The sequence below is a fragment of the Plecotus auritus genome, assembly GCF_963455305.1.
Source record: "Plecotus auritus genome assembly, chromosome: 4".
Taxonomy (NCBI): Eukaryota; Metazoa; Chordata; class Mammalia; order Chiroptera; family Vespertilionidae; genus Plecotus; species Plecotus auritus.
The window spans coordinates 97678822-97691547 of NC_137775.1; the positions used below are offsets into that span (position 1 = coordinate 97678822).

General features: G+C 40.0%; 1 protein-coding gene across 3 annotated transcripts in view; it reads right to left on the reverse strand.

Moving 5' to 3' along the window:
• MAPK14 (mitogen-activated protein kinase 14) overlaps positions 1–12726 on the reverse strand; it is a 64874-nt gene that overhangs the window by 36396 nt on the left and 15752 nt on the right. For all 3 annotated transcript variants that reach the window (XM_080664960.1, XM_080664961.1, XM_080664962.1), the window contains exon 2: positions 4247–4376. In XM_080664960.1, coding sequence (XP_080521086.1) covers positions 4247–4376 — 130 coding nt within the window. The remainder of the gene's footprint in view (positions 1–4246; positions 4377–12726) is intronic.

Below are 12726 nucleotides of genomic sequence, written 5' to 3' on the forward strand. Positions count from 1 at the left end.
AACAAACAAAAAAACCCAAACCATTTACAATACAAATAATCAGCAAATATCTGATTGCCCTACATTACAGTGGTCAGCAAACTCATTAGTCAACAGAGCCAAATATCAACAGTACAACGATCGAAATTTCTTTTGAGAGCCAAATTTTTTAAACTTAAACTTCTTCTAACACCACTTCTTCAAAAACAGACTCGCCCAGGCCGTGGTATTTTGTGGAAGAGCCACACTCAAGGGGCCAAAGAGCCGCATGTGGCTCGCAAGCCGCAGTTTGCCGACCACTGCCCTACAATGGTCCAAAAACAAACAGGATAATACATTTTTATTAAATTAGCAAACACTCAAAAAGTAAACACTTTAACTTAGTAATCAATCAAAGACTATTTACTGTATTTAACACAAGCCACAAAACCACCACTTGGTCTACCATGGTAAGATTGAATCAAAGGTTCCCAAATAAAATTTATGAAAGGATTCCCTTAATCATTTTTAAATTTCAAAATCTCTAGGTCCTTAACGGGGCAGTCTTTGTAGTAATTACCCCAACAGCAAAAGGATGCAGCTGGCAGGCTGCTTCCCTTTAATCTTTCCTTAGAGCAGGTGTTAATGAGACCAAGGTCACCAGTTCAATCAAGAACAAGCAAGCTAACTTTGTTCAGAGTAACTTACAGTCACAGAAAACATCCCTTAGTTCTTGTTACCCACCTGATAAATGTACACCTATCATTCATTATCACCAGTGAAATAAATAACTTAAGATGAACTATACATGGATTGTGGGTCAGAGGAATTTTTGTGTAAAGATCACATGGGCATTCAGCACCTTATTTTTGTTACCAATATTTACTCAAACTTTTTAAAGAGTTTTAAGCTGTTGCTATTGCTATTGTCTTTGGTGGCCTGGTGGCTACCTAAAAATTAGATGGTGGCCCAAAACAGTCATTTAAAAAAAGAAGAAAGAGGAAGAAGAGGACAAAGGAGAGGAATTCCTTTTAAAATCCTTGCTTGCCCTAACCAGTTGCTCAGTGGTTAGAGCACTGGCCGATGAGCCAAAGGGTTGCGGGTTCAATTTCTGGTCAAGACCATGTACCTGGGTTTTGGGTTTGTTCCCTAGGGTGCATGCAGGAGGCAACCGGTCAGTGTGTCTTGCTCACACTGATGTATGTTTCTCTCTCTCTCTCTCTATCTCTCCCTCTCTCTCCCCCTCCCCCACCCCAACCCCTTTTCAGGGGTCCTCAAACTACGGCCTGCGGGCCACATGCGGCCCGCCGAGGACATTTATCCGGCCCGCCGGGTGCCGCTGCCTGTCCTGCTTAGCAGCCAACTCGTCCCGGGCCCGCAGTGTGCATAGGAATTTGTTCATAGTTTTTTTTTTAAACTATAGACCGGCCCTCCAACGGTCTGAGGGACAGTGAACTCGCCCCCTGTTTAAAAAGTTTGAGGACTCCTGCCTTTGATTCTCTCTGAAAAGCAATGGAAAAAATAGCCTCAGGTGAGGATTAACAATAACAAAAAATCCTTGCTTAAGCTTACTTGAAGTCTTGGTTCTTTATAGGTAAAACTACTTTTACATTGTAAGCACCTAACAATTGTTTGTAGACAAGACTAAAACTCAGGAATTTTTCTATATTGAGTCAGTCTTTTGGTCTCTTCTCATTCCCCCTTCAAACATTTGCCAAAACAACAGAGAACTAAGAAACATTCAGCCATATGCCTTCTTTTGTTCAAACAACAAAATCACCAATATCTAAGCATAGGTGACCCTCTACACTGATACTGCTAAAATCTAAACATCTTAATATAAAAATGATGGACTGCTATTAAGCAAGTAGTTTATAAAATAATTTATGTACATTAAAACCCTGTTTTTCTAATACAGTCAGCCCTCTTTCTTTTTTTAATGTTTTTTTCTCCATTTGATTTTAGAGAGAGAGTAAGAGAGAGGGAGAAGGAGAGGAGAGAGAGAGAGAGAGGGAGAGAGAGAGAGAGAGAGAGAGAGAGAGAGAGAGAAACATCAACATCAATATTGGTCAGCTGCCTTCTGCACACCCCCTACTGGGGATGGACTGCAAAACCCAGGCATGTGCCCTGACAGGGAATCGAACTGAGACCTTCTGGTGCTTGGGTAGACACTCAACCACTGAACGACCCTAGCCAGTCTCAGCTCTCCTTTTAAACCGAGTCTTAACCTATCCTAAATGAGAAAAACTGTATCCATCAATGTGGCTTCCTCATTTCTACAAATACAAACTGGCCCAAATGTAACCAGCCCAATGTCATTACACATTTCAAATTATCTCCTTACAAAAAATTAAAGCATAACAAACTAAATAAGGTTGTTGCTTATGATCACTGAGGAAAGTCAAGGCATGGATTCAGATAACCCAAAATAAATTGTGCCCTAAATACTGGCTTAATTTGTCTACAACGAAAAGCAAAACAATAAAGTATATAAAGTATAGCACTGGTAAGCCAGATGTTCTTAAATTAGTGTGGGATCCTGGGGCCTCCTGGAGGTATTTTAGGGTTCTATGTTTGCTTGCATTCCATTTTCTAAGTATTCTTTATATTTAAAGAGCTATGACAATGTCTCTGTCATATTAATATGTAATGAAAACAGCATACACACTAACTATGTTAAAAACCCAGTGTAAACGTATCAATTAAGCTGCCAGGCCACCTTGATTTTATGCAGACCTTGGATTCAAGCTTCTCTTGCCAGCTTTTTCCACAATCTCAACTTCTTGTAAACATGTCACTGATTAGAAAAAAATGCAGCTCTGCACTGAAATTTTTAAAAACTTAGGCTTGCACATGGATGCTCCTATAAAATTATACCTGAGAATAATTATAAATTATAATTATAAATTTATAATTACAGTAGGTCCTCGGGTTACGTCGATCTGTTCCTACGGCGCGACATAACGCGATTTTTGCCATAAGTAGGAACCCACCTACATAAGCACCTACGTCACTCACATGGAGCACATACACAGCAGTAATGAAGTGAAACAGTGAAAAAGATTTAAAAGAAAGGTAACAATTCCTGACCTTTACGTGTGGTAAACAAATAATAAAAAACATAAAGCACATATGTACATATGTCGAAATGATGGAACTTTTTTTAAATAAATAAATGGGAGATGGCGACGTAACCACGAAACGACGTATGTCAAGTCCGACATAACCCGAGGACTGTCTGTATTATACCTAGGAAAAATTATAACAGCACCCATAATCCAGTTCTGAATTTAAGTCTCAATGTAGGAGAAATTTATACTTTGTGAAACCAGTGTATATTAATAATGTATCACTTATCATGGGGTTTTTTTCTAACTATGGACAAAACAAGTTCAATTATTAAAACAGAAAAAGTCTGAATAGCCAAGTAATACATTTTAGGTTTTGAATTTTTCCTCTACACAGTAACAATCAATAGTGTCAAATGACTCTAAAATCTCTATGGTCATTATTTCTACAATGCTACAAAATTTACAGTTCCTTTCACATAGCAATCACATAAATTCTTTTTAACTTGATTTCAAAACACAGGAAAATAAGTGTCCTCAGTCAATTGTTTTTTCACTTTCAGATAATATTCCAACTGCATCCACTTATTTACCATATTAGAACTTTTAAGCACTCCTTTGCAGGATGGCATTGCTCTCAAATTTCCAAATTGATAGAAAAGAAAAAGTTTTTTAATTTAAACAATGTCTTTGTCATATTTATTAAAATACCCAAATCTGGTAAAGCTGCTTTTGCAGACCGAAAAGAAAAGTTATAATATTAATTTGTACATAAAATAATAGCCATCTCTGATAGGACTTTGAGTGAGCCTAAGGTACTCCTTCTTCAAACTTTTCCACTGAAATAACCCATAATAACACAAAATAGCCATGGATCCCCATATTTTGATAAGGTGGCCTTAAGTAAACCAGGTAAAAAACACAACATTTTTTTTGTAATATTTTCTCTTAAAATTTGCTATGAATTGCTATAACTCATAACATATCCTTTTTTATTAAAAATTATTTTAATGTTTTCCCTCTAAAAATCTTTGAGTAAAACCCAAACTCTAAGATGATGCACCAATTGCATCCCAAGGCTTTGACATAAAGCAGTGGCCACTAACACCCAGTATAGGAAGCATGGTCCAAAGTCCGATGCCCTCGAATGTATTTCCATCGGCAGTAATTAAAACAATTTTTTCTAGTCCATTCAGAGCAGAATTGAGTGAAGAACTTACGTTTTCATGTTTCATATGTTTGAGCAGCCGCAGCTCTCTGTAGGTCCTTTTGGCATGAATGATGGACTGAAACGGTCTGGAGAGCTTCTTCACGGCCACACGTAACCCAGTTTTTGTGTCAAAAGCAGAACTAAGGAAAAAAACACACAAAAAAACCATCATTAAATGTGCTCTAAATACTTCAAAATTTAGCATTTACAAGGCTATTTCATTTTCAAATTAAATGGGTCTATAACAAAATACCAAAAAAGTATAAAGATAAAAACTAAAATAACCTGTAATTCCATTATCCAAATAAAACTTCTGTTATTATTTTTGGTGTTTCCTATTAGCCTTTTGTTCTATGCATCTAAATCAGGGGACAGCAAACTTTTCTGTGAAGGGCTGGACAGTAAGTATTTTAGACTCTGTGAGGCCTAGAGTCTTTGGTTGTAGCTGAAAAGCAGCCAGATAATAAATTTAAAAATGGATGTGGCTATGTCCCAGTAGCTCAAGAAAGGAGGCACCTGATCTAGAGAAGCCAACAGACTGATACACAAAAAGCAAGATTCCAGCTGGCCTCTCTGCCTGAGTCTCACTGTCCCTTTGCCACAATAAGCTGGCTGTTCAGAGTAGATGCCTTGGAAACCACCATGTTTTCAGGACAAGTTGGTATAAAAATTTTTTGAGCACCTTTAAAGTATTTGACACTTTTCAGAAGCTGAGATACAGTAGGGAACAAGTCAACAAACCCCTGCCCTCAGAGAAAGGGGGGAGAGGGGAAGAGCAAAGTAATAAAATAACTTCAAATAGTGATGAATGCCCAGCCAGTGTGGCTCAGTGGCTGGGTGTCAACCCATAAACCAAGAGGTCACCAGTTTGATTCCCGGTCTGGCATATGCCCAGGTTGTGGGCTCGATCCCAAGTAGAAGGCATGCAGGAGACAGCTGATCAAGTTTTCTATCTCTCTATCCCTCTTCCTCTCTCTCTAAAAAAAATCCAAGAAACATATTTAAAAATATAGTGATGAATGCTATGACTAAATAAAACAGGATAACAGTATACAGGGTTAAGAAAGAAAACCAATGGAGTCATGCTACTTTAGCTAGGATGTCTGGGGAAGCTGAGACAACTGAATGTAAGTAGCAACCATATAAAGAAATAGGAAAAAAGAGCTTCAAGCATTAAAAAAAAATAATACTTATTGAATCTTCACTGAATACCAGGAACCACTGAAAGCATCTGACATTTTTAAAATTAACTCTTTTAGTTCCTAACATCCCTCTGTAGTAAGTACTATTATCACTTTCACAAATGAGGAAACTGAAGCCCAGAGAGGTTAGATAACTGTCACAAAGCTAGAAAGTGGCAGAAAGAAGTCTGGAACCAGAGCTCATGCTATTAGCCACTCTATGCTGCCTCTCAGAAGAGCAGGTGCAAACAAAGAGGAAAGGAAACAGGGAGAAAAACGATGGCATGCCGAAGTGGCCGAGAGAAAGATGGCGTGCGAGCACAGGAAGCAAGCGGAGTTGAAGAGAATGAGGTCAGAGGTGTACTAGTAGGTAGAGGCTGACCACATAGAACATCTGCAGCAACAAACTTACTATGTATGTTAAGTATTTTTAGAGACTTGGCTAATTCCATCATGCCTCATCCTCCTGTTTCTGTCAGTCTCAAATGGGTGTCCAAGACTTTCAGATCATTTATTATCACCAAACTCTCTTTCCCATATGACTCTGGACTTACTCCAGAAGCTCCCTACCTTCACTCCCAAATCCTTACACTATGTCTTTGCTCTTCAACTCCCTCTCTGTGATAAACTCATGTACATCTTCAACCCCTTTTCTGAACCTTCCCTCCATCTCTGCTTTAACTAAAACCAAGCTGTACCTTGAAGATACTACTTCCCTCACAGCCTGGCATCTAGAGGGCACCCTCTCCCTCATATCCCAGGTTCCTCAAGGCTAGCAGGTAGAGTAGATGTCCGCCTTGCCAAGCATTACCACTTCCAACCCTAATCTCCCTTTGTTTTATAAAAGTCCCAGCTCACAACCCTCTCTGCTGCTGTTATCCGCTGACCTGGGATTTTCCATCATTCTTTGAAAAGTTAGTTCCTATCTCAAAGTCTCTCTCCACTCCCAACTTCTGTCATCATTCTTGGCAACCTCAATATCCAGGTGGAGGGCACATCCAACATCCTGGTGTCAGTTTCCTGACCTCTCCAGGAAACTCCACCTCATTCAGCCACCTTTGTGCCACACTCTGGACCTCTATCACCACCAAGAGCTGCCCTGCCTACCAAATTTTGAATGCCAGCACTGGTTTTCCATCACAAACCTGTGCCTTTTAGTTTTAGTTTACTTGTACCCTAACTATACTAATTCATTAACCTCTTCATCATTGCTTATTTCTATCCTGCACCCTCTCATGTCTTCATTTCCTGTCTTGTCAGGCTTAGACTGTAGTCTAGGTTCCCTTGTACCACTTCTCTAATCCCTCCCTCCCTCCCTCATATCTCTCTCTCTCTCACTCACCTAGATAAAGTCTAAATCTGAGAGATCTCAACTATTTAATTCTCCATATCTGACTGTGGTTGAAGAAAGAAAAAAAAAAAAGAAATCACAATCATACAGATCGGTTTCACTCTTAATTTCTTACCTTAACCTCAAATAAGCCTCTCAATACTGCCATTTTTTTCTTAAAGTTGATTTTCCTACTCAAAGTCAGCCTTTGAAAACGTCACCCTCCTTCCTCAGGAGTAGCCTATGCCTTCATTGAGGAAACAGAAACCATCAAAGGGGAACTCCATCTGCCTATCATTAAATCTACAAACCTATGGACCCATCTTCTCTGCATTCTCTCTTGTCATAGTGAAGGGCGCATGCTCTTTCTTATAAAAAGCCCATCTTCCCTCATCCTTTCAAGGACTAACTCCCTTGTTCTCTTTCTCTCTTATATCGTCAGTTTCTCCCTATCTAAGGGATCATTCTCATCAGCATAAAAATGCTCTAGTTATTTGCCACCCTCAACAAATGAAAAATCTCTCTTGACAGCTCCCCATCACAGTTAAAACCTTTCCAGTGGTTCTCAAAGTGTGGTTCCTAGACCAGCAGATTCAGTACCACATAGGAACTTAGAAGAAATGTAAATTTTCAGGTACCACCCCAGACCTACTGAATCAGAAAGTCTGAAGTGGGTCCAATAATACATACTTTATCAAGCCCTCCACATAATTTTCTAAAAGATTTTTTATTGATTTTCAGAGAGAGAGGAAAAGAGAGGGAGAGAGAAGCATCAATGTGAGAGTGGGACATTGATCTGCTGTCTCCTGAAGGGGATTGAGTCTACACCCCGCATGTGCCCTGACCAGGAATGGAACCGGCAACCTTTCAGTGCATGGGACGATGTCCAACTGAGTCACTAGCCAGGGCCCTCTATGTAATTTTAACATACACTGGAATTTGAGAACCACTAATCCATGGGCCAGCAGCACTGGAATTATCTGGATGCTCTTAGAATGCAGAATCTCAGGCCCTGGGAAAGAATCTACATTTTGACAAGATTTCCAGTTAATTCATCTGCATCTTAAAGTTGGAGAAGCACAGATCTACATGACATTTCCTCAGCTCCCATCTTTCCTCAAGCTACCACACTGCTCTTCTCGGTGCCCTTAATGACCTCGTTACCAAATCCAATGGCCACTTTTCTGGATCAGCAATGGACATAGTTACCACTTGCCCTTTCTCTCAACACCGTCCACCCTGGAGTCCATATCAGTACATTCAACTGGTTTTCTATGTCCTCTGCGGCAGCACCTTTTCTGTCTCCACCAGTCAAGCTCTGCACATTGGAGTTCTTCGGGGCACAGTACTGCACCCTCTTCTCTTCTCTCGCACATTCTCATTCTCGATAATCTCATCTCTACTCATGACTTTAAATTAAATGCCATCTATATATTGAAAACTCCCAAATCTACATCTCTCACTGAAATCTCCTCTGTGCTTGACTGCCTACCTGACATCCTATATAATAAAGAGGTAATATGCTAATTGACATCACACCCTCACAAGATGGCAGTGCCCACAGCCACAAGATGGTGGTGCCCAGTCCCCTCAGCCCCGCCCGAGTCGCCCAGTCCCCTTAGCCCCGCCAGCAGTGAATTTTCATGCGATCATTACCTTTTTAAAAAATCCTTACTCAAGGATATGATTATTTCTTTTAGATCATCTGTTCTTGGGGAGCAGGCCTAAGCCAGCAGGTGGGCATCCCCCAAGGGTCCCAGACTGTGAGAAGGTGCAGGCTGGGCTGAGGGACCCCCCATGTGCATGAATTTTCATGCACCGGGCCTCTAGTCTCCATATAAAATACATAAGCATTTAAATTTAGCAAGTTCAAAACACCCAAAACTATTTCTCCCTGTCTCCTTTATCTCAGCAAATGAAGTTTTCATCCAGTTGCTCGAGCCAGACATTTGAATGCCACCCTTGATTTCTCCCTTTCCTCGTTTCCTGGCCCCGACCCATGCAAATCTATCAGCAAATCTCATGGTTTCCATCTCCAAAACACATCTCTAATTCAACTTCTCTCTCTCTTTTTCTGTTAATCCCCACTAGAGGATATTTTTTCCACTGATTTTTAGAGAGAATGGAAGGGAGGGAGGGAGCAAGTAGAGAGAAAAGGAGGGAATGAGGGGAGAGGGAGAGAGACAGAGAGAAAAGCATTGATGTGAAAGGGACACATTGATTGGCTGCCTCCTGTAAGTGCCCTGAATGGAACCAGAAATCTAACCCGTGAGCCTTTGTTGCCCAGGTCAACACTAACCACTGAGCACACTGGCCAGGGCTAATTCAACTTCTCTTCATTTTATTGCTTCCAAACCAGCCCAAGTCATCCTCATCACCAGACTGCTCCTTATACTGGTCTCCCCACCTCCTCTATTTTGCTACTTTCTAATATACTCTCCACAAGCATCTAATACAATCTTTAAAAAATATAACTTAGATAACACCACTCCCTGCTTCAAAGAATTTCCTTGGCATATAAAATAAAAAGCAAATTACCTATCAGCCTACAAGGCTCAGGTGATCTGACCACCGGAGGCCATCCCACCCTACTCCTGTGCTGGTCCCTCCTTCCCCTCAGACACACTGTGCTCTGAACATGCTGGCTCCTGTCAGTTCCTTCAACTCTTCAGGCAGGCAGTTCCTGGTCCCTGAAATGCTCTTCTCCTTGGTTCCTGAAATGCTTTTCTCCCCACATCTCTACACTTCCACTCCCCCCACAGCTGAATCCCTATCCTTGAAGCATGGGCTTCAATAGCCATCCCTTCAGAGATGTCTTAACAGGTCCCAAGGAGCCATTCCCTGTCACAACACCCTCATTGCTTCCTACCTTATCCCACATAAAGGGAGGGGCCTGGTTCTCTTCTCTCCTACTCCCCTTGTTCCTACAAACCCATAAAAGATGAACTCCTTCTTGGGAGTACCAAGTAAATTTACTCTCTCTCTAAATCCCTCACTGGCTCTGGTGAGACTGAAAGCAATGGTCATTTCTCCTGTCTGGCCCATTCCCTTTGACTGTTTCTCCTCTATTCCACTGTAAGCCTGCTGGGGCTTCTTGGAGCAAGGATGTCATCAGGTTTCTAGCTGACCTGCCTGTGACTTAGTGTGCAAGTTAAATTCAGTGGGGGGAAAAAAGAAGCCCACCTGAGCTGCACGTACAAGCATTAGAAGGCGTTCTCTATGCCAGCTTCACAGTAATATTTCAATCTCTATTTGACTCCTGTATCTATTCATTAAAAGGCAGGCTAGGATTAATCAGTACCTACAGAACCCAATAATTACAGTTTATTACTATATGTTTATTTACAACCCAGCAGAGTGGTTAAATGAGAGCTGCAGCTTTAGTACTGGACTATCAGAGTAGCTGTATAATCTTGAGGAAGTTAATTAAATTCTCTCAGCCTCACATAAAAAATGAGGATAATGTTTATATCCAATCTGTAGGGTGTTTGTTAGGACTAAATGTGATAAAGCCCAGTATTAGATATTACTAACGTCCGCCTGCCCCCTCATCATAAACATCTCGAGGGCAAAAAGCGTCATCTGTTTTATTCACTATTGTACTATGTAAAACTCAGCATAATGCCTGGCACATGTTACAATCTCAATAAATGCTTAACAAAATATAAAAGAGTATTTTACAACAATAGTCATCTGAAATATTAAAGAAAAACTTTTAACTGCTCATTTGGGTCTCAATTTTGATCAATTTAATAGCATCTAGTAAGAAATTGATATTAAAGTTAAAAACTTACATTTATTGCCCTGCCCAGTGTGGATCAGTGGTTAAAGCACTGGCCTGAGCACTGAAGAATCTCGGGTTCGATTCCCAGTTAAGGGCATGTACTGGGTTGCAGGTTTGATCCCTGGCCCTTGTTAAGGCACGTGTAGTAGGCAGCCAATTGATGTGTCTCTCTCATATCGATGTTTCTCTCTCTCTCCCCCCCCCCCTACACCCTACCACCCTTCCACTCTGAAAAACAATGGAAAAAATATCCTCAAGTGAGGATTAAAAAAAATTTTTTTAAACTACATTTATTGAGTCACTGTATTTGGATCTTTACACGAATGAATGTCTTTAATTATCACAACTTTATGAGAAGGCACTATTATTATTCCCATTTCATACATGAGAGAACTGATGAGGCACATAGAGGTTAAGTAATGTATTCAGGGAATAGACAGAAATTGGGAGAGCTGCAATTCAAATCCAAGTGGTGTGTTTTTTGTTAATCCTCACCTGAGGATATCTTTTCTATCGCTTTTCAGAGAGAGTGGAAGGAAGGAAGGAAGAGGAAGAGAGAAACATTGATGTGAGAGAGACACATTGGTTGCCTGAGGAATGCAGCCCGACTGGGGCCAGGATCGAACCCGAGACCCACTGGTGCATATGCAGACACTCTAACCACTGTGAAAACTGGCAGGATGAGCTTTACCTTTTAATAGGAGCATTAGTAAAGTTAGAAGCATAAGTCATCTGTGTTGTTCTGTTACCCTAAAACAAAGGAGACACTCAAACTTTAATAAAACCGCTATTAACTATTATTTTCCCTTCAAATGATACTTGCATGGCTATACTCCTAATATATAGGGGTGGGCAAAAGTTGACTTACAATTGTAAAACAAATAAATAATACAAGAATAAACTGTTTCATGTACTCACAACTGTAAACTTACTTTTGCCCATGCCTGCATAATTTACACTATTTCTTCCATAATTGCATGATTTCCTCAGAACAGACGAATAATTTTTTTCAAAGGACACACATTCCCAATGTTTTAAAAAATATATTTATTATTGATTTCAGAGAGGAAGGGAGAGGGAGAGATAGAAATATCAACGATGAGAGAGAATCATTGATCAGCTGACTCCTGCACACCCCCTTCTGGGGATCGAGCCCATAACCTGGGCATGTGCCCGTGACTGGAGTCAAAGCCAGGACCCTTCAGTCTGCAGGCCCACGCTTTATCCACTGAACCAAACCAGATAGGGCCACTCCCACTTTTTAAAACATATTTTACTCACAAAAGAGAACAAGTAGGAACTGTTTAGAGAAACTGCTCTCTGCTTAATAGTTAGTAATCATTATAGCAAAAGCTGTTGAAGCAAGGAATATACAATCCATTCCCACTCCCATCTCTTTAAGCAATTAATTGCTCTGACCCAGCCTCCTGTTTCGACCACTAATCAAAGCAGTATTTGGAGAGAGAAGAAATCATGTAACTCATTCTAAATTGAACATTATCATTAACATCCAAGCAGAAATACCTACTAATATTAACAACTCACCCAAGGTCATATAAGTAGTATGCAGGGGGATTCAAAGCCAAATCTGTCTAATTTCAATGCTCACTCTTTTTCCAGGATGCCAAGCTGCCAGAATAAGGACAACCCTAGGACCAACTTTTGACTTTGCCTTTATTATATGACTCACTTACTAATATTAGCAGTTGAGAAGATTCCTCTTAAATCACATTTTAAAAACTATAAATAAAACTTGGTTTTCATTGACAACATCATAAAATGTAATTATCTTTATGATGATCAGATTCTCCAAACTAAAATTCAGAACACATTGCTTAATAAGTTTTCCCCTGAATATAAATTCAAATGAAGTCTCCCAACGTTATAGTTAATTCACATTTTATAAAATCACTGATGAGGTTAAACAAAATAAAGGAATAAATATAAAATTCATTAAAAGCAGTTATTACAACATTAGGATGTCACTGTCACTCATTTACTGCTGATCATAAATGCAGTGCCTAGGATACAACAATAGTCATTAAGAAAATTGAATGTTTTGTTATACGTTCATACTTGCCTCCCCCGCAACTGCCCAGAAAATAAAGAAGGCTTACTAGGTTCTTAATACATACTAATATAATTTTGTTTAACTTCTAAATTTATTTATATATCCCACCCTGCTTTAATCCACA